The following is a 24,662-nucleotide window of genomic DNA, read 5'->3' on the forward strand; positions in this document are numbered from 1 at the left end:
AGACCTCTGTGAGCTTTGATTTCAACTCCTTGAATAAGCACCTGGCCCCAGTACCAGCCCTGGAGATGGATGCCTGTGCGTCTACCATTTAAAGAGCATCTATCCTCACCTATCTGCACATGTATTAAGAATACAAGTTGGCAGTCACTCATCCCTATTCTTCTCCATAGGAGTCCAACTTAGCTCAATCTTAGAGAAACATACCTAAACGGAAGCCCATAATACATTCTGAAATAAGAGGAAATTCTAAAAATGTCTTTTTTATTATTATATGTTCCCTTATGTCTAGGTGTGTTTAATTTTATGCCTGGAATTTTTCCACTTTTATTTTCAAATTTGTTGCTGTTCTAACTAACTTTGACCCATATACCTTCCAGCTTTTGTTGGGAGTCCCTGACACACCCCCCCACACACCCATACACACCCACACACACGTAATGGCAGTGCAAGTGAGACAAGTCTTGGATGCCGTTGAGTGAGCAGCAGCAGGCCATTTACCTAGTCCTCTCAGTCCTGTTCAGTCCACTCTGGACAAATACACAGAGCATCTAACGTGAGCCATGCTATTCCAGGCTCCGGGATGCAGCAACAAGCAAAACTACACATGTCTCAGCCCTCAACGGGTTTCCATGGCAGATCACCAAGATAAACGAGTAACGCACGAAGAGCATATTAGGATAGTGATATTTATTAACGGGGAATATAAAAACCAGCAGGCATAAATAAATGTAATATTGTATATATTCACTAAATACTTATCGAATTACCCATGTTTTCCAATTTCCCCATGAGCAGGCCTGGGTCCAGGAGTCAGCATTAAGACATTATTACAGGGGCTAGAGAGATGGTTCAGTCAGCAAAGTGCTTGTTATGTAAGCATGAAGACTTGACTTTTATCCCCAGAACCCACATTAAAAATATGGGTGTGTTGGCATCCCAGCACTGTGGAGGCAGAGATGGGTTTCTGGGTCTTGTGGGTCAGGTAGCGTAGCCTAATCAGTGAGTTTTTGGTTAATGAGAGATTGTCTCAAAAAACCAAGAGATTGTCTCAAAAAACAAAAACAAAAACAAAAAACAAAACAAAAACAAAAATCCAAACCGGCTTCTGAGGAACAATATTATCTTCTGATCTCTACATGCATGAAAGCACACACATACATGTGCATACAGACACATGCACACAACTTAAATAGTTAAATATATGTATATGGATATATATATATACATATACATATGCATATACCAGATGGGTGGGTAGATAGATGATAGATAGGTAGATAGATAATAGATGGATGGATAGATATGATAGATAGATGACAGATAAATAGATAGATGATAGATACATAGATAGATATAGATAGGAAACATTACATGAGAGAACACAAAATCAGAGTTGGGAAAATGGCTCAGCAGGTAAAGATATTTTGCCACCAGGCATGACAACTCAAGTGCACCCCTTGGAACCCACACTGCGGGGAGAGAAGCGACTCGAATAAATTGTCCTCTGACTTGCATGTATGGGCTGTGGTGTGTACAGCTCCCCTCTGTCACACACACAGTGAGAGAGATAGAAAGACAGAGAGACAGAAAAACTGATGAGGGGAAAAAACACCACAAAATAAAAAGCACACATGAACCCTGGACATAGGACTAAACCTGGGCTGTCCACCACGCTACATCCCGGTCATTATTTCTTTGCCTATCATTCATGCCACACCCTTTCCAGGCTGCAAAAATCTCTTCAGATTTCATCTGCTTCTCTGTCCCCTCACTCGAGCTCTTGACAGCCAGCCAGGTTCTCCCCACAGATAAAGGAATGCAATTTATCAAGTTCACCTCCAGCCCTAAACAAACACTTCCGAACCGGAATCGGTTTACAAAGATTTCCACATATTTCTGTACGTCTAGTAAAGCGTGGGTGGCACCCGGGTCTGTGTGCTGTGCACGGTTTCTAGGCTGCTGAAGTGTGTGTTATAGTGATAACTGTAATAGCTTGGTCGCTGACCCTCAAAGTGCTCCTTAGGAGAGGCCCGCCAGGCAGCCAGACGTGCAGGTTAGTCTGCCCACCACCACCCACGCTCTTCAGGAGAGCAGATCAAAGGAGCTGGAAGCCTCTTTAACAATGGAGCCTGGAGCCTGGAATTCCTCTAGGCTCTTCCCAGAACTCCCACCCCTCACTAAACGTGGTCTCTGGCAAGTCAGGACAGGAAGTTAAGGGGCAAAGGCTGGTTCCAAGCCTTAGACTTAGGAGAATGAAAGGAAACAGAAAATGTTTCCTAGGGCTGTACTCTGGGTGAGGAGTAATCACCACTGGGTGGGCACAGATTCATCTAGTGCTCTTTTTAAACTTCCCAGGAGAAAATATCACCTTCTGGAGCAAGCAGCTACCAGAAATCGTACCAACATGGCACACCTCCGCTCGTCGAAGCTACAATGAGCCTCTCTATTGTGTGAAACTTAGAAGCAAGCTCTGAGCCAGGTGTGGGCTCAGGCCTGTAATTCCAACAATCAGGACGCTGAAGCAGGAGGATTGCTCTGAGTTAGAGGTGAGCCTGGGCTACATAATCGAATCTCTTCCAAACACGCAACAGATAACAAAACCCACAAAAACCAATAACATATACACTCAGCTTTTCACCAGGGTACAGTGTGTGAAGTCACGGTGCTTGTTAGTGGCTTAAACGGAATACCAAAATGAAAATCTACACATTCCTGAAACAACAACAACAACAACCACCACCCTGTGTATTTTGGCCCATGTCAGTTCCTCCTGTAACTCTCTTTCTCTTGTTCCCTGGGTCTCAACACCTAGATTCTTGCATGAGTTCTGGAACCCTGAGCTCTTTGCTGCCTCTGGCCTTCAGATTTGCCATTGCCACAGAACTGGCTGGGTGCCCGAAGAAACATAAATCAGATTATGACCTGCAGTGGCTTCTTTCTCCCTGCTGGAAGCAATCCTCACCACATGACCACAGAGCTTACCACTTCCATATATAGCACATCTGTGGGCATTATCCAGTCCGTGTCTAGCGTTTCTCTCTTGTCCCTTCCAGTGGTACCCACTTCACTGTTTGTCACTGTCGTTGCTAAGATATATGGGATGGATAGACAGAGAGAAGTAAGAGAGCAGAACAAGAAATGAAAGAAAAGGGAGGGAGGGGTGTGATACAGGCAGGCTGAGTATAAGAAACACCATTCAGGGGCTGACGGGGATGCTCAGTGGGTAGGGGAGACTGCTGCCAAGAGCACAGGTTAGGATCAACACAGGATCTATTGTTATGGGAGAGAAGATTAAGCCAAGATGAGAAAGGATCTTCAAATGCTGGGAATCCACTTTTACCAAAACCAAAATGGGGGGGTGAACAAAATCAGGGGGTGAGCACCAGGTACTCACATGGTGCATAGACATATATGCAAATGAAGCACCCATACATGTAAAGAAAAATAAAATACAAGTGTATGCACGCAATGTGTGTGCAGGTGACCTCAATTCACAGAATCCACCTGGTGGAAAGAGAAAAACATCTCCTACAAGCCATCCTCCGACCTCTACATGCTCCACCATGGCATGTACACAGCCACAGCCACACACACACACATAAAACGCACACACACTAATCAAACAAATAAGCAACAGGGTCTCCAATGGAGGAGCTAGAGAAAGCACCCAAGGAGCTAAAGGGGTCTGCAACCCTATAGGTGGAACAACAATATGAACTAACCAATACCCCCTAAAGCTGTGTCTCTAGCTGCATATGTATCAGAAGATGGCCTAGTCGGCCATCATTGGGAGGAGAGGCCCTTGGTCTTGCGAAGATTATATGCCTCAGTACAGGGGAACGCCAGGGCCAGGAAGTGGGAGTTGGTGGGTTGGGGAGCAGGGTGGGAGGAGGGTATAGGGGGCTTTCAGGATAGCATTTGAAATGTAAACGAAGAAAATATCTAATAAAAAATTTTAAAAAGCAAATAATTTAAAAACAGAAAAATCAAATTAAAAACCTGAACCTACAGAGAACTACAGAGAAATCTACAAGTCTAGGAATGCTCTTTGACATTTTCCAAAATGTATTGCTGGGGATGTCGCTCAGTGAGAGGGTGTCTACACATGAAGACCCCTAGGTTTCACCCCAGGAACCACACAGAAATTTCCCCAATAGAATAGACATTAGTTTTTGTTTCTATTTGACGTTCACCGTGAAAATGGCAAATATTTCACCACCACCCCCCAAAAAAAAACCCAACCCATCCACGGCGAGATGATCTGAGAAAAGACTCTAGTTAGGAAGGTATTTTCAATTAAAGGAAGGTCTGGAACTTCAGGCAGGTTGCCTCTAACACCAGAGGAACTATCTTATCTCTCTCCCGGGCTTACCATTCTCCCTGGCCTGTGAGACAGCAGCCACGGATGGGCAACAGGCCAAGGGCTGTATGAAGGCGGGGCAGGCAGGGGTGTGCGGCAGGCTGACGATGGCATGAGCTCAGCAGGCCCTGTTGGGGCAGCCTGCCCTGTAAGCAGGACTACCTCAGGAGCTAGGCATCCGAGCGATCGAGCGGCAGGTTTGAACCTGACAGCCTGCGCAGGCCAATGTTACGGAGAGCCTGGCTGTTCCTGCCGCCGCCGGTTCAGCTGCTGGGTACAGGTTCTGTATCATAACTTACAGAGATCTCCCGTGACTCAACCCAAATAGGAACATTTAAGGTTGACATTGAGTTGTCTTCCCAATTTAGGGACGGGTGTCTGCCTTCTGTCTCCTTTCCTCCTCCTGGGTTCCCTTTCTGAGACATCAAATCCCCCGCTTGCTTTCCTCAAACCCTCTTCTCTTCGGCAGCACAGGATCAAGCTATCAGGTTTCCTCCTGGCCCTTGATCTCCGCAACCAAGTCTTGTAGAAGCTTACGTTTCCCCAACTCCAGATGCTGGTTTATCAAGACTCGACCCTGAGACTTGTTGACTGCTCCCTCCATAACGCTCTCCTGATCCCAGGCAAGACAAGGTTTTCATAACCACCGCAGGCGTCACCTTCCCAGCACAGTTCTCCAGCCCAAACCTCATCTCCAACTTCAGCCATCCGCTCCACTTCTGAGCTGGTTTCATCTTTGGACAAAACCCATTTAAAACTAAACTCAGAAACTAACCATGATGGAAGACACCTATAATCCCTGTACTAGGCAGGCTGAAGCAGGTAGAACAAGAGTTTGAGGAGCCAACCTGAGCTATACAGTGACATCCTGTCTCAAAACAGCAGACAGGCAAACAAATGTAATAATAAAACCCCTCTGCTTCAAGTCAGGTGCTTGAAGCCAACCTCAGAACCCCAGTGACAACCTTCTCGGCTGCCTCTAATCTGTCCCACATCAGTGTTTAACCCACCAAACAGCTCAGGTGCACCCGAGTCTGTCTCCACTCCACTGTGGACATTCTCAATCCAACCCTGAGCAAATCAGGACTGACCCATTTTCTGACTCCATGAAGCCTTTCTTGCTTCTTTCCTGACAGAAAATCTTGCCAAAATATAATTTCTCAACTCCTCTCTGTTTAAAGCTCTCTAATGCCAACATTTTCCTCGAAGATTATAAATTAGAATTCCTTCACATTGCCTACAAGGACAAACATGATCTGGTCCTATTTTTTTTTTCACCCTAGCTTCACAAAAACTCCCAACTGAGGAGTGACTATCTAACTACCTACCTATCTTTCTATCTTCCTATCATCTACCTATGTATGTGTGTCTGTCTATCTACCTATCCTCTATCTTCAATTTGTGTATATTTATGTATCTATCTTTCTATCATCTATCTTCTATGTATGTATGTATCTATCAATCATCTATCTTCAATGTATATATATATATATATATTTATCTTTTTATCATCTATCTTCTACGTACGTATGTATGTATCTATCTATCTACCTATCTATCATCTATCTTCAATGTGTGTATATGTGTATGTATCTATATTTATATCATCTATCTTCTATGTATTTATGTAGGTATGTATGCATCTATCGATCGATCTGTCTATCTATCTATCTATCTATCTATCTATCTATCTATCTATCTATCTACCTATCGATCTATCTACTGCAGTGAGGACTGAGCCTACTGGTCTACCACAGAGTCTTACATTCTTTTATTTTGACAGCCTCATTCACATTGCCCAGGTTAGTTTTGTATTTGCTCTAATAGCCCAAACAGGCCTTGAAACTAAGGTCCTTCTGCCTCACTTTCCTAAGGAGCTGGGTTTGAAGAACTTCTAGCAGCCTGGCGTATACTGTTTAGTTGATATCCTTCTTTCCGATGCTTCTTACAACTCTTGCTTTGTAAAGGAAAGCCATCATGGGGAAGAGTACTGAGTTAAGGTAAGAAAAATTTCAAATAGCCCTTTCCTTTGTTCAAAGAAATTACACAACATTAGATGTTAATTTGTCCTCTTAGACACCACCCCCTACTTCAGAGTTAAAGGAAGGGTCTCCTGCAGCAACCCCTCCCACCTTTGTTTACAACTCTTTTATAATACTGTCAAGCAAGGGATGTCTCAATAGTTCTGACTATGTTAGCATAAAACAACTCAAAGAAAAAGGAGTGAGGGAGGAAGAGAGAGAATGGAATTCAACTAAATGTATGTATGCATGTATGCATGGATGAATGGATGGATGGATGGATGGATCTACTGCCATCCTCATTTCCAAGAACTCGCCTATCATGAGGTCCTGCAGGAAGAGACTTATCTGGACTGAACTTGGTAAATAGGGATTAGGTTAAAAATACTTACTCCCTTTTAAAACACTTGCCACAGGCTTCCCAAAGTGCAAGAGCAATGATCAGAGGTGTCCTTTTAGCAGGGCTCTGTTATAATGTGCTCTTTTTTTGTTTTTGTTTTTTAAGATTTATTTATTATTACATGTAAGTACACTGTAGCTGTCTTCAGACACACCAGAAGAGGGCATCAGATCTCATTACAGATGGTTGTGAGCCACCATGTGGTTGCTGGGATTTGAACTCAGGACCTCTGGAGAGTAGTTAGTGCTCTTAACTGCTGAGCCATCTTTCCAGCCCTCATAATGTGTTCTTAGATGCATTTTTACAACTATTCAAATCACACAATCCTTATGAAATTCCAAAGCAAAACAAGCCTGTCACTTGTCACTTGGTATCAACTGCACCAGAATCTTTGATCCTGTCTGAAAAACTCAGATTTCAGATCTGAGCGGCTTAAGATGAAAACATGGCCTTCTGCCGTGCTTATGTGTGATAACGAGAGGTTCATGAAGACTTCCTAGTTTGAGAATCTCCTCTATGAGACATCTCTTTCTGAAATCAGAATAAATATTCAATCTAAGTAAATAAAACAAAGTATGACTAGTTCACCCTTCAAACTTGTCTTGAACTTTATGGCTTAGTGTGTGAATGTCTGCTTCCAGTTTAATCCCTTTAAAGAATGATACAATTTAGTGTATAATTAGAATACGGGTATTTCCCTCACCAAGAGATCTTTAATGGAATTCCTTTTTTTTTTCTCTCTCTCTCTCTCTCCTCCACTTTTTTCCCCCAGATGTATATTAAGCCAGCATAGCCAGGACTGCTGAGATGTCCCTTGCCTGAGCCATGTGCTATCCATGCAGTGTGGTTGAGGCCACAGCAGAACACAGAGGATGGACAGGGTCTGAGTGTCTTATCACTCCAGCAATCCTGGATGATAGAACATGAATAAGTCTCTTCAACTGCAAACAGTCCACAGTGACCAAGAGACAAGGAGATGCCCATGGCCACACTCTTCTTTTGAATATGAGCTAAAGAAGGTTCCTACCTTCACTATCAGTGCATTAAACATGTCACAACCTAGGCTTAGAATCATGTGTGTGACTCAGTCTGGTGACCTGGAATTCTTACCTGGGGCACCTCCCATAATACTTCATAAGGACACCAGAGCCCAAGGCAGACAAAAATTTCCCCTAAATCCCTTATTGATTTTTTTTAAGCAATAAGTTTTCATAGATAAATATCAGCCACAGTTTCTGGCTATCACTACTATATATGCTTAAATAAGTATGTGTCTACTATGCACTGTGACATGTCTCAGTTTTATCAAATGGACAGCTGTAATTATTGTGCCTTTATGAGGTTTGGAAAATGTGCATAGAGAGCATTTGCAAGAATCCTACTTGAAAAAAATCTAAACTTGTATTGCTTGAAGTCAGAAGAATCAATTAATGGGCTCTTGGGGGCTTAACTACATGTATGTACCCACCAAGGGAAGCAACAAATAGCCGAAGAGAATGGAACATAGATACTCCACCAGGTGGTAGAAGCAACAAGTCCTATACGTCAGTGGGTGAGAACGCTGCTTCTCCACTTCTGCTTCTTAGTCACATGAGCCGTGGCCTTGCCTTGGGTCTCCACAGAGCTCAGAAGGCAAAGATTCCTACCACATCCTGGATGAGGTAAGAGCACAGGTTAGGGAAGAGAAGATTAAGCCAAGATGAGAAAGGATCTTCAAATGCTGGGAATCCACTTTTACCAAAACCAAAATCGGGGGTGGGGGGTGAACAAAAGACACCAGGTACTCACAGGGTGCACAGACATACATGCAGATGAAGCACCCATACATGTAAAGAAAAATAAAATACAAGTGTTAAGTGTGTGTATGCACGCTATGTGTGTGCAGGTGACCTCAAAGACCAGAACGGGGCATTGGATCCCTTGGAGCTAGAGTCATGGGCAGTTGTAAGCAACCTGACATGGATGCTGGGAGCTGAAGTCAGCGCCTCTGGAAAAGCAACTTCTGCTCTTAACACCTGCGCCATCTCTCCAGCCACTGAAATCAATTTAAACAAACTTATACAACAAGAATGAGAAATAAGAGGCTGGAGAGGTGGCTCTGTGGTTAAGAGTACTTGCCACTCTTCAAGAGGATCTGGGTTTGGTTCTCAGCATCCACACTGGGTGGCTCACAATCACCTGTAACTCCAGCACCAGGACTCCACAGAAGCAAGTGGCATACAGACACACAGACACACATGTATACACATAAATAAAACAAAATGTTTTTAAAAGCTTCCATAACCCCCTCTTATGACTAAAAAGGAATACATATATATACATATGATAGATAGATAATTTGGGAGGTTGCTTTTGCTTTTTAAAAATGAGAATAAGTCAAGGAGATTACCTTGGGAATTAAACATTGATGTACAGGTGAGTCTTGGCCCTGTTACTAACTGTAGGGTTCTAGCTAAGGCAGTCTTTGGTTCTCAACTTCCCTGGCATACATGCATTCTTCTTGCTGAACCCAACTTGGCTATGGGAAACCAGGCAGTGATTTTACCTCCCCAATGATCATCATCCTTTCTTAGAAAACAAGAGGTTGCATAGAGATCTCTTAGGTCCACTCTCATTCAGTGTCCGATACACTCTCAGTGCCTGATACACTCTCATTCGGTCCTGTGGGACTAAGCAAGGTTACTTCAGAAGGAATGGAGCTCCTACTTAGGCCCTGCCCTGCCCTGGACAGGGATAAGCATGTGGCTCTAGGAAACAATGGGGATGTGTAAGCCCTGTTGTAAGACGTCTTCCACATAAAGTGCAGCTCAAGGTTTAGATAATCTGTCTAGTTTTGAATTTGTTGTGGGAAATGATTTGGCTGCAATTTGATTTTCTTTTCCAACACAGAAATGCATATTCCCATGATAAATAAAATACAATCTGGACAAGATACAGTTGGGGGTTCTGTAATGGCTCCGCTCTGCCTGAGGAAGGCTGGGACACAGACCCTTGGCTCCGTGATCTCCATCTCTCCTCCCATGCCACAGGAGGGGAAGACTGCAGCCAGGTGTTGGCTGCTGTTGGAGGAACAGCCGCCACACTCGCCTTCTTTCACAGATGTGCTGTGAAGATGCATATGTTTGTTCAGCAGGGAGGGATGTCTGCAGACACATAGTCACCCACAGGCACCGAAAAAGACAGCTTTTGGCTTTGGAGGTGGTTCAAACATTACATCATCTATCTAGGGCTTATGTTACAACACAGCCCCAGGAATGCCTCAGCAATCTGCTAAGCTTCATTTGTAACTAAATTAGAGAATTCCAGAACCCTGGGGCTCTTGGTTCTGTATTGCTCTGAGAGCAATGATTCGGGTCTGGTTTCTTACCTTGCAAATTTCCCCAGAAAAAGAACAAATGTCAGTATGGTTGAGCTACCGAGGACTTAAATGGGAAACATTCCTGGAATTGTCTCAATGGGGGTAATTTCATATCCTGACTTTCCCATAAATATGATCACAAATCAACAGTCTCATCGACCACTTAAGCTAAATCAACTGCCCCAGTTTAGGATGCCAAAATGAATGTCCCCAGGGGACTTCCCAGCTTACATTCTCTATCCCTGTTATATGTGTGTGTGTATGTGTGTGTGTGTGTGTGTGTGTGTGTGTGTGTGTATATATATATATATGTTTAATTATTCCTAGCCGGGGTGTGGTGGCACACACCGTTAATCCCAGCACTTGGGAGGTAGAGGCAGGGGAATTTCTGAGTTTGAGGCCAGCCTGGTCTACAAAGTGAGTTCCAGGACAGCCAAGGCTACACAGAGAAACCCTGTCTCGAAAAACAAAAACAAAAAACAAAAAACAAAAACAAATTATTCCTAGGGGCAGTGTCACATTTAAGTCATTTTTAAAAATCTTATATACTACTTTCTCAATGACTTAAGTGTTATCTGGGGAAGACATTAAGCTAAAATTACCTCACTCAATATATTGGATACTTACCACTAAGAAAAATGCCAAGTCGTCTAACAGAACACCTCACCTCTAATCTCACAATCATGAGTGTTGGAAGCTGTCACAGATAAGTTCGAGGTGACTGCTCTGAAGATCACAACGCGCTCCAGAAATCTTTAAACCCTTTAACTGTTTTAAAAGCCCAGTATTTTCAGGGGACAATAGAAAGAGATTCAAAGCCAAGCACAGTAGCTCAGACCTAGATCCTGAACACTCAGAAGATAGAGGCAATAGATCATGAGCTCCCTGGACCACACAGTGAAACCCTAGCCCTGCCTCCTCAAAAAAAAAAGGCTCAATGGAATCACATCTCAAGGTATCTGAAGTAAGAAACTGTGTGGAAATAGCTTTAAGAAGACAAGCATCAGTGCTGGAGAGATGGCTCAGTGGTTAAGAGCACTGACTGCTCTTCCACAGGTCCTGAGTTCCATTCCGAGCAACCACATGGTGGCTCACAACCATCTGTAACACGACATGTCCTCTTCTGACATGTCTGAAGACAGCTACAATGTACTCATATACATTAAATAAATAAATGAGAAGAAGAAGAAGAAGAAGAAGAAGAAGAAGAAGAAGAAGAAGAAGAAGAAGAAGAAGAAGAAGAAGAAGAAGACGACAACGATGACGACAAACATCTGGATTCTGAGTTTGAGTGTAAATTACCTCATGGATGCAATTATTTCATGAAAGACAAATCAAAAGTATGTCACTTTATACGTTATATGACTTTAAATATATTCATGTGACTCACTAAGTTAAACACAAAAGAGACAAATGGTTACTACATATATGCTGCTAAGTGTTTTCAGAATCAGGCTGGCCTTCCTTTTGGGAGGAAGAGATGAGAGATTCAACTTCCATCAGAAAGTTCAAGGCCACCTTACACGTTTTGGGCATGTTCTTAGGAGCAGAGGATTTGATAAATCACTATGTGATGCGTTCTAGTGAGCAACGAAGAGCAAGGAGGGCTGACATGAAAGCCAAGAGTTGAAATTCTAATCTGGCTTAGGTTTGTGTCTAACGTTTTACCTTCGTTGTTGGGTAAGTCCTGGAGCAGGTCTGCCTGAACAGGATGGAAAGCTTAACACCTTTCTTGGGCTGTTGAGAAGAGATGAAAGAGAAGCCCTGAAAGTCCCTAGAGATACAATGTAACAGGTCCTCACAAGTTTATCAGGTACTTAGTGGGTTCACCAAGTTCTTTAGATTGTGCCTTCTGAGTTTCCGTAGTCTCTTTCTCCTTGGGTGTTTCACTACCATCATCTCTCCCTTGGATTAATGCAGTGGCCTTTTATTTGGCTTTCCTCACTTGACTCTATCCTCTGAGCAGTGACCTCTCTAAAATGTGAACACGCTCAACCATTACTGCCCACTAACTCTCTGCAACATTTCTTTGCTTACAAGGTGTCCTATACCGCCTATAGCATATAGCTCTTCATAGTCAGATTCGCAGCTACTCTTCTATCACGGTCTTCTCTGCATCTTGATCATCTCTAACAATACCTCCCCCAGAGATATGATCCAGACCTTTGAGGACACATGCCATAGTCTCTCACCAAGGCATGGTATGTGTCTCCTACTCATTGCTGTGCATCCGAACTTACAGTACCTGTACTCCAGACTCTCTAACAAAAAGTGTGGATGGACCCAGCTGTGCAAGGCGACTCACAATAGCCATCCTTTTGCCAAGTCTACAAGCTTGCTTACTACTAATGCTTTCATTTAGCAGATGAAGAACCAGACTTCAAGCAGTTGAAGAGCCTGAAAAGTTACTGAGAACACTGTGATGGTTGAACAAGGATGACCTCCCCATAGGTTCATATATTTGACTGTTTGGTTACCAGCTGGTGGACTATTTGGGAAGGATTAGGGGATGTGGCCTTGTTGGAGGAGGTGTGTCACTGGGGGTGACTTTAAGATTTCAACCCCCCCCCCCCAGCCAGGCCTACTCTCTTCCTCTGCATGTTGCCTACAGATCAGGATGTCAGCTCTCAGCTACTGCACCCTGCCATGATGATAATGGACTCGCCCTCTAAAACTGTAAGCAAGCCCCAATTAAATGTTTTCTTTTATAAGCTGCCTTGGTCATGGGGTCTCATTACAGCAATAGAACAGTGACTAAGACAGGCATTAACAAGCGAATAAACCAAAAAATTTTGCCGGGTCAGGCTGACTCTAAAGCCAGTATTTTAGGTGAGACCAACCCTGTAAGTCTCAGTAATTATATCTTAACCATAATTTCACCTGCAAGAAATAACCAGGAAGCAACATCAGGACTTCAGACTTTCGCAGCCCACAGGTGCAGCCCACAGGATGCCTGGATACAGGTCACTTTGGATTAGGACAGGTATCATACTTTTTGCCCAACTCCTTGTATATCCCAATGTGACAAAAATGGAAAAATATAAATGATCTACCATAATGACACAGTCTCACTTGGCTCCCAAATAAAGCTGTTTGAGGAGAGAACCTGGTATCTCAAGCAATCTGTCCCTAAGGAAGGGGAAAGTGCAAAAATGAGCCTACACAGAACTTCTGACTTTGTGTTTGAATGGACTGCTTGGGTACAAAGTCTGCTGTTGAACCTGACTTTACGAAACAATTGATGGCATCCTATAGATTCATTTTTGTTATGTAATACCAACACACATGTATGTATTTAATTATAGCCAAGAGGAAAATTGCTGTACTGAATATATGTGTGTGTGTATATATATATATATATATATATAATAATTTTATAATGAGGTCAAAAAAGCTAAGAACACCTGGATCAAAGGTTCTGCCACTGCCAATAGCTGCCTGGGTGGCCTTGTGCAAAAACACTGCCAACTGCTCATCTTTTCAATCAAAGGATTCTTAATTGCTGATCCATTTGAAGTTACTTTTAATTCTAATATTCAGAGATTGTTTTCACTCTCGGAATGTTTTCTACTAGGTTTCAACCAGTTTATCCTGACTCAGGGGGAGCCTACTCTACATGACCACTTTCATACATTTTTTTTGTTTTAAAGTTCATTTTACATATCTGAGCTACACAACAGGTTTTGATAGGACTAGTGAAATGATTACTATTGTCAAGAAAATGAACATGGCTATCATGCCAGTTACTCCTTTTTGGTGACAATTATACATGATCGAGCATCGTGGCCTCCGATCCCTGGCAGTGGTGACTGGAACACCATGGAGAGCAGGAAGCAACAGTAACCACGAATGTGAAAAGTTGGGTGATCAGAGGAAAGCGCTTCAGCTAAGTGACAGAGAAACCCCCCGCACTAGGTGTCATCATACTTGACAGGACACACGCACTCGAAAAACAGTCGCTAGGTTCTCACAGAGTTTTGTTTATATGACCTTAACTCCTCAGGACATGACAGCCACCGGGTGCTCTCGGTAGGAGTAAATGTTACTTGAAGTTTGAGTCCAATAAATACCTGGGAGGTGAAACTGTTCTTAGAAGTAACACTTGCAGGTTCGGGTATTACTAAAACGCTTAAAGTTCACGCTCTATCTCAAAAATACAACATGGATAACAAGGGGATTATGGAAGTTCTGTTTTTAGTCTGTGTGGTGCTGCCGGGCATGGAAAAAGTCCCACCTAACTCCCACTGGTAAATTACAGGGACCGGACAGTTTAAAGACTAGCATGTTACTGATTGAACAGGTGTGGAGGGGTCCCCTGTTGCCAAAGAAAAGAAAGGGAGGGAATTGAAAGAGGAATGGCTTTAGAGCAAGGAATCCTTCAGCTGGCACAACCCATTAGCTTCGTGTTTTTAACTCCATTGGTTTTATGGGAAAACTCCTGTCACTTTAGAGCGCGACTGTACAGGAGCCCCAGGTAGGGAGGAGATGGGCTCTTTGCAGATCCTTGACCTGACCGAGTGTGGATTCTCGAGGTGAATTCAGCCAACACCGTGTGCAGGGAAAGGCAAGTTGGAGGCGCGGTGGGAGCACTCACCTTCCCTCCTGGAGGTGGCCTGGGCTGCGGGCAGCAGGAGCGCGACACCGAGGCAGCAGCTGAGCCAGAGCGCAGGCATGGCCGGGCCGCGCTCCGCCGCTGCGGGTGCCTGCCGGGCGCCGAGTCTTCGCCCTGCTGTGCCTTCCTTTTCCCTCGATCAGGTGTTTTATCGACTCTTCTCCCTGACTCAGTCCTGACAGGAAGAGAGCCGGTGTTTCGGGGCGTGACTCACCTGTGAACAAGGAGGACCCAACCCTCCGAGGCAGACAAACACTCAGCGCACGCCGAGCAGTAAAGCCGCTCGCTGCGGCCCCGGGCTCCCCCCTCCGCAACCGGGGAGCACACCTGGCCCCGCCGAGGGCGTGGTGCTGAGGCTGCGGTCCAGAGATCCTTCTGGAATGTGCCACATCCCTTCCCTCCACCCGCACCCCGCAACACACAGCCGGTCTCTCCTGGGGTGGTCCTGGGCAGAACTCAAGGTTGTAGATATCAGCCACCCCTTCCTCAAAACCGGAGGGGGCGAGGGAGTCTCAAGGGCACAGACATCCATTCCAGTCACAGTCGGAAGCCCCCTCCACTCTTAGTCTAAAACACAGGCAAATTAACCAGACTGAGGGGCCCAACAGGATCGATCCTCTTCCCTCTCATGGTAACTTTTATTCTGAGATACAGCACGTATACATACCTCTGATTTTACTCACTTCTAAACACACACACACCTCAGGGTGACCCAAAGATTGCTCTCCTGGGTCTATCTACCCCCTTAACCTCGAACTAGCAAACTCATTAAGCAAACTCATTAAACTGTTACGAACTAGTTCACAGTTGATATTCAACAAGCCTTCTGTTCATAAGAGAAAAAGGATATGGTTTATTAGTCTTTTAACATCTCAGAGTATATTTTTCACGCCATTCTCTCTGCCCACCCACCCCCCCACCCCCCGCTAGAAAATAACGTTAAGAGGGATAGTGCCAGCCAAGCCCGGTGTGAGCTGAAGTGAGTAACACCAAGTTGGGGAGGGGATGCAAATCTTGGCGTATCCCACACTGTCCTGGGAACTTCTTCTAGCTATAGACTTAAGATTCACTAGTATTTATGTAGACACAACGTATCCGTTACAACCAATAACCACTCCTTTTCCTCATGGTAAGGACAGCAAAGGCCTAATAAATACCCAGCCACTGACTAAATGAATGACTGTACCATAGAGAGTTCCGTAGCTTAACACTCTCAGATAACTAACAATGTAATCCATACATATTGTCAAAGGGTGTGAGAACTCCCATTTCTAAGTGTGATAGTGACCAGTGTCGGCTGACCAGGAGAGATGTGGCTGGCTTTGTACAGAACATGGAGTCTGAACTAGACAGCTAGTTCTAACCAGGAAGGAGACAAAGCATTGAAGAACAACAGAGGCAAGATAGGGCACTGCAGACAAGTCGGCATCTCTAAAATCTAGCACAAAATGAGCAACAGAATGGACATTCTAATTTTCTTAACCTAGACTCAACTCTCTTCTACTCTGTCCAAATAATGTGAAGATTCTTCTCAATCGGAATCAGTGCCCAGCTACTGCGAACACTTCGGTTCCTTGAGAGCAGGCATCTATAATTTTTTTTTCTTCCAGTAGCAGCTATGTGGTGGACAGAGGGAGAGAGAGAGAGAGGGAGAGGGAGAGGGAGAGGGAGAGGGAGAGGGAAGCTGCAAAGCCAGGCAATCTGGCTTCGCAGTTCATAGCACTTTGATAGTCATAGCACTTGTTTCTGAGTGCCATGATCCTTGAATATCTACCATCCACTAACTGAAAATATTGATACTTCTTATTTTAGAAAAGTCCAGGTCCACAGTGTTGGAGGAGCAGGGCATAGGGCCCTGCAAAATCAAACCTTAAAGGCAAAATTTGTTTTTTTAGCCCAGATTTTCATTGTCTATCATATCTCAAATGCTTTCATTTTCATCTGCTACCCTCTTTAGTGATAATAATAGTAACAAAGAGACCTATCTGTCATTTATTGCTGGCATAAATAAGTCTGGCATACATAGTAGTCCTTTTAACATTCAGTAGAACCCTGTGAATGAGGTATAGTACCAATGTCCCTATGCCACAGGCCAGGAAAGGTTAGGCAGCATGCTAACAATGGCAAAGCCAAGCTGCAAAGCCAGGCAATCTGGCTTCGCAGTTCATAGCACTTTGATAGTCAGATTAAAAAAGTGCCGTAGAGAAAGATAAGCTCACAATACTGAACGAGCTGAGTGCAATCTAAGGTTAGTCATCAACAGCCATCAAGGTATGGCCAACGTCCATCACAGCATGGCCAAGACTGTGGACTCTTGGCATTCATCCAGGAAACCAAGTCACACAGGAAACCATGCACAAATCCTTGTGATTTCCCCAAGATGTTAGATCTGAAAAAACCCACTAGTCACTTGGGCAGAGGGAGCCAAAAGGCAGCAGGCATCTTGAGTCCAGATCAACCAGTGCCTCATTTCTGTGGACAGTGCAGGATTCTACACCTTCAGCAGGCACTCTCCTGTCGGACTCCATATCTCATTCTTCACCCATGTAAACAATCCCTCACCTTGGGCTTGAGTCCTCTGCTTGGGCCTCATGCCTTTTATTCAGGGGTCAAAGCCAAGGCTCTGGGTCCCCATTCCAAATCCCACACTTGTCATAATCAAGGCAAGTTATTTGGGTTTCTTTGAGCTATGGTTTCTTCTAGAAAATGGGGAAAATGATAAAATACACATCTAGTAGGGTTGTTGAGAAGTGCAGATGAGTTAATGACAGAGCTAGGAACAGCCCAGGCACTCTATTCCATGCCCTACAATAATATACTCACTGTTGCAACCATTAGTGGTGGCGGGGCAAAGCTGCTGTCGCTGTCTGAGCACCAGCCAGTCTGGTTTTGCCACCAACAAACACCTTATGAGTAAATGCCTTGCTTCAACCTTTTTGCTGATTTTAATTTTAGTTTTGAACTCCAGGGACCCTATTGTCTTAGTTCATGTCTAAATCACCCAGATTCATTTAGTTATTAACTAACTTGCGTTTTTACCATTTACGTAGCTCTCTGCCCACAACCCCCTTCCCTGGCTAGCCTCGAACTCACTGTATATGGAAGGATACCCTTCAGTTCCTATGCTCCTGCCTCCACCTCCTCCTAGGATTATAGGCGTGGTCCACCACACGATCCTCAAGCTGGAAATTCCATACCCAGATGTGCTTGCCTAAGGTTCAGTGCTTCCTGAACGGATTTAAGCTTGATTTAAGGTGGACTGAGGTCTTACATTGCAAGCAAAATATAACAACATGATAGGTTACACTGTATTTTTATGATTAAGCCTTAATATGTGACCTTTCAAAAAGGCAACTGTTTGACACAAAGCTGTTCTCTTTTTTCAAATCTAGAAAAAAGTCAAACTGATGATCCCCCTCTGCTCTAGAAAAGAATAAACTATCGATCCACAGTGTATCACAGACGACTCTCAACGTACGGTGCCAAGCAAAAGAAAGCAGACACAAAAGACAAGAGCCTATGCTATTCTGTTTGTAGGAAATTGTAGAAATGTAAATTTTACAAGACAAGAAAGCAGATTATATCTTCCTTTTTTTTTTTTTTAATTAAAATTTTAGCCCAGGCTGGCCTCAAACTCGTGATCCTCCTGCCTCTGCCTCCTTCAGCAAATCCTACCGGCGTGCGCCACCACAACCGGCAGATTATATCTTTCTTGAGTGTTCTTTGGGGGATGAAAGAAATATTCTGAAATACGATCACAGTACAAAGTAACTTAAGGCCTCCAGGGATAGCTTAGTTGGTAAAGTGCTTGCAAGCACGAGGATCTGAGTTCAATTCCTGGAATCTACATAAAAAAACAAAAAACAAACAAACAAACACCACAAAAAACCTGGGGCTGGTGGCCCTAACTTGCTATCCCTGTGATGGAAGGTGGAAGCAGGCAGATCCCTGGGACTCTGTGTCTGGCCAGCTCAGGTAAATGGGAGAGCTCTGGGTAAGTGAGAGGTCCTATCTCAAAAAACAAAATAACTGCCACCTGAGGGGTGATATCCCAGGTTATCATCTGGCCTCCACATTTAAATTCACCGACACACACCACACATAAACATTTAAGCACACGCATACAGGTAATTTAATTGTATACCTAACGTCATTAAGTTTGGCTTGCTTGTTTAATTAATTATTTATTAATTAAATTAATCAATTATCGATGTACTGAGGGTGGGGCATATTAGGCAAATGTTCTCCCCAGTTGCTATACACCCTGTGCTTCAAAAATTGGTAAACTTGGTAGAATATGAATTATGTGTCAGTAAAGTGATATTAAGGGGGTGGAGCTACAGTGATACCTCCCTGATTCTGCAGAGGACCCAAGTTTGGTTCCCTGCCTCATCACATCAGGCAACTTGTAACCAACTTCAGAGAGCTGACACCTCTGGCCTCCTCTGGCACTGGCACCCACTCACACAGATACACACATAGACATAGATACCAGATTAAAAATAAAAATAAAATAAGACTATTTTAAAGGAGGGAGGCCTCAAAAAGCTGTATTTGAACATTAAGTTGAGATTGCAGTCAAATGTGCAAGAGCTAAGCCACTGCCAGAAACAGATCAGCAAATTCAGGAGCGAAGCCAGCTCTGCTGCTCTGAGAAGCTCGAAGCTGCCATCTTAGTCCTTGTGGCCGAAAGGGTATGTGGGAATTTCAGGAGGACCCCCTCTTCCGGTTCATTTTGGTGACCTCTAAAGGTAGCCATGCCTCTCCAGAATATTTGCTTACAGGTACGAATTTCAAACCCAGCTTTCATGCTCCCAAAGCTGCCACCTTCACTTGCGTCTGTCCAGCCACGTACCGGAAGGTTCTGGGGCATTCCCATTGGGCGTGGCTGCACCGCTGAGCCCTGGAAGTCCCCTTTGGCTGTTATTGTTGTGGTTTTTTTTTTTTTTTTTTCCAATTCAGCCATCACCCAAGGGAATTTTCTTTTTACAATGCTGTGTAAATCATTTTACAGAACTGTCGCTTCTCCAAGACGCCGAAGCCCCAAATAGAATTACAAGTGACATGTTGTTTTTTGCCGCTGGTTCCATTATTCCCTTATTTAACTTTCCGCAGGAATGCCTGGCATGTCACCGGCTTTTAGACTCACTTATGATAAAACACTGAAGCACCGGCTATTAGCATGCCAACTATAGAGACTGACTTGTGGGCCCCAGTTCCCTGCCCTCCAAAAAGTGTCCCCCAGAAAGTTCTAAATATAGCACCATTCAAATTAGAATTTCAAATGTAAAAACACAGAGGTTAGGAGAAAAGAAAAAAAAGAAAAAAAGAAAAGAAAAGAAAACCAAACGAATTCCGGCTTTGTTCTTAATGGGTAAAGGAAAGTGCCCTTAAATGGAAATGGTTCAGTGTTTCCTGGATCGGCTGCACACATTCTCCCGGGTTGGCTGCACTCCAGGAAACCATATTCCCTCAAGCGGAACTCGAGCTGAAGCGGCACAATTCCACTTTGTGCAGCAACACATACAAAGTGCTCTCAGCAGGTTTCAGAGCTCCCAAGAAGCCAGAGCAGAGCCTAGGGGAGCTGACACTGTGTGAGGTTGGCTAGTGGTACAGTTAGCCAGAGAAAGTGGTGGGAAATCAACACACACACAAGCACACACACACACATCACACTGCACACGCACACACTCACCAAGCACACACATACACACAACACACACACTACCCACAACTTATTTGCATCTCTTTTGATGTATTTCCAACGGGAATATTCATTTTTGGTATAAGGAGACATGGAAAGACTTACCTAGGAAAAGACATAACAGACAAAGAAAACCAAACCAAACCCGAAGGTGAGCAAAGTCCTGAAAGAGACATTGAGTAGATGTCACCCAACAGAAGTTAATACTTCCTTTCATATCTGTCTATCTGTGCCTCAGACACAGACTGGAAAGAGAGCCAAAGACCCAACTTGGGTGACACTCTCTCCTGTGGTGCTGTGGTGTGTGTGTGGGTCAGGGCTGATCCCCAAGCAAACTTGACAAGGCAAGTTGGAAGTGAAGTGGTTACCCCTTCATCAGAGTCCTGACTCCTGCTCAGGGAAGGTGGAAAGGATGTTTCTAAACACACTTGTAAATTTAAACAGACAGCATTTCCACCTTTCGTAACTCGAATGAAGCATTCAACCGGGAGGTGGTGGCGCATGCCTTTAATCCTAGCACTTGGGAGACAGAGGCAGAGGCAGGTGGATTTCTGAGTTCAAGGCCAGCCTGGTCTACAGAGTGAGTTCCAGGACAGCCAGGGCTATACAGAGAAACCCTGCCTCGAAAAAAACCAAACCAACAACAAAAAGCACTCTGTCACAAGTAGACCCTGATATTCTGTCTTAAATAGAAAACACTGGACACATTTTAAATTTATAGCAGTAATGTTGACAGTTGTGACAAGGCCAACCAGACTGTATTGGGAGCTGATGTGCCCAGCACCTGCCCGGTGTGAATGAGTGCACTCCTGGCCATCATCCCCACAAAGCAGGACCCATTAATATTCTCAGTGTGAGCTGTCAGTCTCCCCCACAAATCCACACAGCACCACAAATCAGGAGCAATGCTTCTCGACAGGTGGGTCGCAACTATCAGAAAACACAGATATTTACATTATGATTCTTAAAAGTAACAAAATAATAGTTATGAAGTAGCACCGAAAATAATTTTATGGTTGTGGGGTCACCACAACATGAGGAACCGTACTAAAGGGCTGCGGTGTTAGGAAGGCTGAGACTGACTGTCCTCGAGTTCTTCTTAGGTTACATCATTAAAGCAATCCAGTCTTTCACTGGATAAACCCGCCTTTCCATAACAACAAAGATTAAATTACATATCAAGTAAAACAAGAAATGCCTACTCTAATCTTTATGACATATATGATATTCTACAGCGATTCTTCTCCCCAAAATCAACAGTAAACAAGATTTATCTCGTGAGGGCACATTTTCCTTCCCACATTACCTCCGGTCACTCTTCCACTACGTACAACCGATGTCAGATCTTACACAACGCCCTTTTAGCTCATCCAATCAGGTCTCCATGGTTCTCTGTGAGTCTGATATCTTAATCTAGATGTAAGAGCCCTGTATTTAAATAACCCCGTTTAACTCCTTAGGATAACTGGAAGCTATTTTTAGCCCAGTTGGACAGAGCCTGAGAAGTCTGAAAGAGCTCAAGGATTTGGTAGCTATATCATGGGGTGCAACGTTTCCCGGGCTAGGTTGCACAGAAATCCCCAAACATCCCTGGGTGGTTCTTTTCCAGGAAGCCTAACAGAAGATTGGATTGGATTTGGGTTCAAAGGTGGGACTGCCCGACTTCACTACAGAAAGAAGATTGGGGTCTAACTGTGACAATCAGAGAATCTAGAAACACTTTGCTATTTTAAAATTTTCTCCCAGCCTCAATGTGTCTATTTAGATGAATTCTTAAGAAATGTAATTAATTCAGCGATTCCAGTGACTTAAACGGAAGCCATACATTTGCCTGGAGGACTTGGTGATTTTAGGTAAATACACTGTAGGCTTGAATGATTGGACAACTGTTTTAATGGTTTGCTGTTTGCTGTATGAAGACAGTAAACACGGTTTACCAGTGCTGTACTGGCTAGTTTTGTGTCAACTTGACACAGCTGGAGTTATCACAGAGAAAGGAGCTTCAGTTGAGGAAATGCCTCCATGAGATACAACTGTAAGGCATTTTCTCAATTAGTGATCAAGGGCCCTTGTGGGTGGGACCATCTCTGGGCTGGTAGTCTTGGTTCTATAAGAGAGCAGGCTGAGCAAGCCAGAGGAAGCCAGCCAGTAAAGAACATCCCTCCATGGCCTCTGCATCAGCTCCTGCTTTCTGGCCTGCTTGAGTTCCAGTCCTGACTTCTTCCTTGGGGATAAACAGCAGTATGGAATTGTAAGCTGAGTAAACCCTTTCCTCCCCAACTTGCTTCTTGGTCATGATGTTTGTGCAGGAATAGAAACCCTGACTAAGACACGTGCTTTATCAAAGCTCCGGAGGTCTCTGCTTAGAGCCCTCTATTAACATAACCCTTGCAGTTACTTAATTGATTTTGCAGTTTTATTTTATTATTTTATGTGTATATGAGTGTTTTGTTTGCATATACATGTGAGCCCTATGCCTCTACCACAAAGCCTTCCTCTAAGCAAGCCCTCAGGATCATCTGTTGGAAAGAATGGTCTGTGTCTACATGGTTTAGTGTTTATTTTACAAAGCTGAAATCACTCACGTTTCTTCAGTTTAGGTTAAACATTAATGTGGTGAGGGAAATTATATTTTATCTAAATTACTCCTTAAGAATGTTAGGAACACAACTGAGTTAATACTATACAGATTTGACCTTATTCGAGGAAAAACTAATAGTTTTCCTATTTTAGGTAAAATAAAATGTAAGTAAAAAAATTAACTAAAAAATTAAAATGAACGCATGTGTTTTTATAGTGAAGGGAGATACAAATAAATATAAAAGGATGGTGTGGAGCTAAAATAAGAATGGTGTGAAAAAAGTATTATTCAAAATGAGGTGATGCTTAGCGAAAATACTTACTGTCTTCTGCTCAGAGCGTAACGATTGCAAAGGGAAGACAGCTCTCAGGAGGTAGGAGCAAGGATCGGTTCAAAGCCAACCTCTGATACATAGTGAGTTCAAGGACAGCCTATGCTACAAAAATAGACAAATAAGCTGGGCGTGGTGGCGCACACCTTTAATCCCAGCACTCGGGAGGCAGAGGCAGGCGGATTTCTGAGTTCGAGGCCAGCCTGGTCTACAAAGTAAGTTCCAGGACAGCCAGGGCTATACAGAGAAACCCTGTCTCGAAAAGCCAAAAAGAAAAAAAAAAAAATAGACAAATAAATAAGATTGCAAGGGATGAGACCTGAGACCTTCCCTGAAGACAGGGAGAAAGAAAGGACAGGGAGAGGGGAGAAGAGACAGGGGGAAGGGAGCTTCCTGAAGGTCATTTATGAGAGCTTCTCTATCCCCCGGAAAACTCACACCCATTACTGCAGGTAAGTAACAGAAATACACCAGTATAGTTAGTTGGTGCACTAGTTGGGTCTTTTAAAGGTACAGAGCTGATAGAACGTGTGTGTGTGTTTAGACCAGCTAATGGGATGTATCTGGGTATTACAACATTGGCTGTCTTACTCCAGAGAGTCCTAGAATCTGGTAGCTGATCAGTCCATGAGGCTTCGAGGCTCTGAAGTCCCAATCGCACTGAAGGCCTGGAGGATCCTGGAGAGCTGCCCGTCAAAGAAGCTCCTTCTAATGTTGGTGAGCAAATGATACAACCAAACAAGAGGTGACCTCACCAGCTAGGGTGAGGAGGGCAAGCTGGCAAAACAGCAGTTTGTTCCTTCCATGTTCCACCTGGCCTGTCACAGAAGGTGCCACCACATTAAAGGTGGTGTGGGGTTATGGGGAGAGGACGGGTCCCTTCGGGATGTGGGAGTTTTGAGTGCACTTATCCCCAACCAGCACTGTGTGAAGCCTCTGGACACTGCTCTGGGGATGGGGGATCCCAGTCTGAGATCCCCGGGGACAGTTGGAGTCGGCTCGGGGGTCCCCGGGCCTGCAGAGAGGCTGGGACCATCTGGTTCTCAGGCTCTTGAGCACCCAGATGCCAAGGAAGAGCTGAGAATGCAGTGGTGGCCCGAGGGCTGGGTCTAGCCCGGGGCCAAAGGGGAAAAGAGGGGTGCTCCGGCTGGATTCCTCCGGGAGAGCGTCCTTGGCTTGTTCCGTGGGTGGCTTGGCTTGGTGGAGGACATGGCTGGGAGCGCTGAGAGGCCTTCTGTGAGAGATTAGCAGGCCGGCTCTTTAGATGAAGGCCTTGTTCCATTGTTCCCCACTGC

At 44.2% G+C, this 24,662-nt stretch overlaps 1 protein-coding gene across 1 annotated transcript in view; it reads right to left on the reverse strand.

The window, feature by feature from the left end:
- The window catches only part of Lamc2 (laminin subunit gamma 2), a 62,457-nt gene extending 47,184 nt beyond the window's left edge, over nt 1-15,273 (reverse strand). Inside the window, exons 1-2 of the mRNA XM_021170094.1 lie at nt 15,079-15,273; nt 14,734-14,926 (exon numbers count right to left, since the gene is read on the reverse strand). Coding sequence (XP_021025753.1) covers nt 14,734-14,812 — 79 coding nt within the window. The 5' untranslated portion in view covers nt 14,813-14,926; nt 15,079-15,273. The remainder of the gene's footprint in view (nt 1-14,733; nt 14,927-15,078) is intronic.
- Nucleotides 15,274-24,662: the final 9,389 nt, after the last annotated feature.

Source organism: Mus caroli, chromosome 1, assembly GCF_900094665.2.
Source record: "Mus caroli chromosome 1, CAROLI_EIJ_v1.1, whole genome shotgun sequence".
Taxonomy (NCBI): domain Eukaryota; kingdom Metazoa; phylum Chordata; class Mammalia; order Rodentia; family Muridae; genus Mus; species Mus caroli.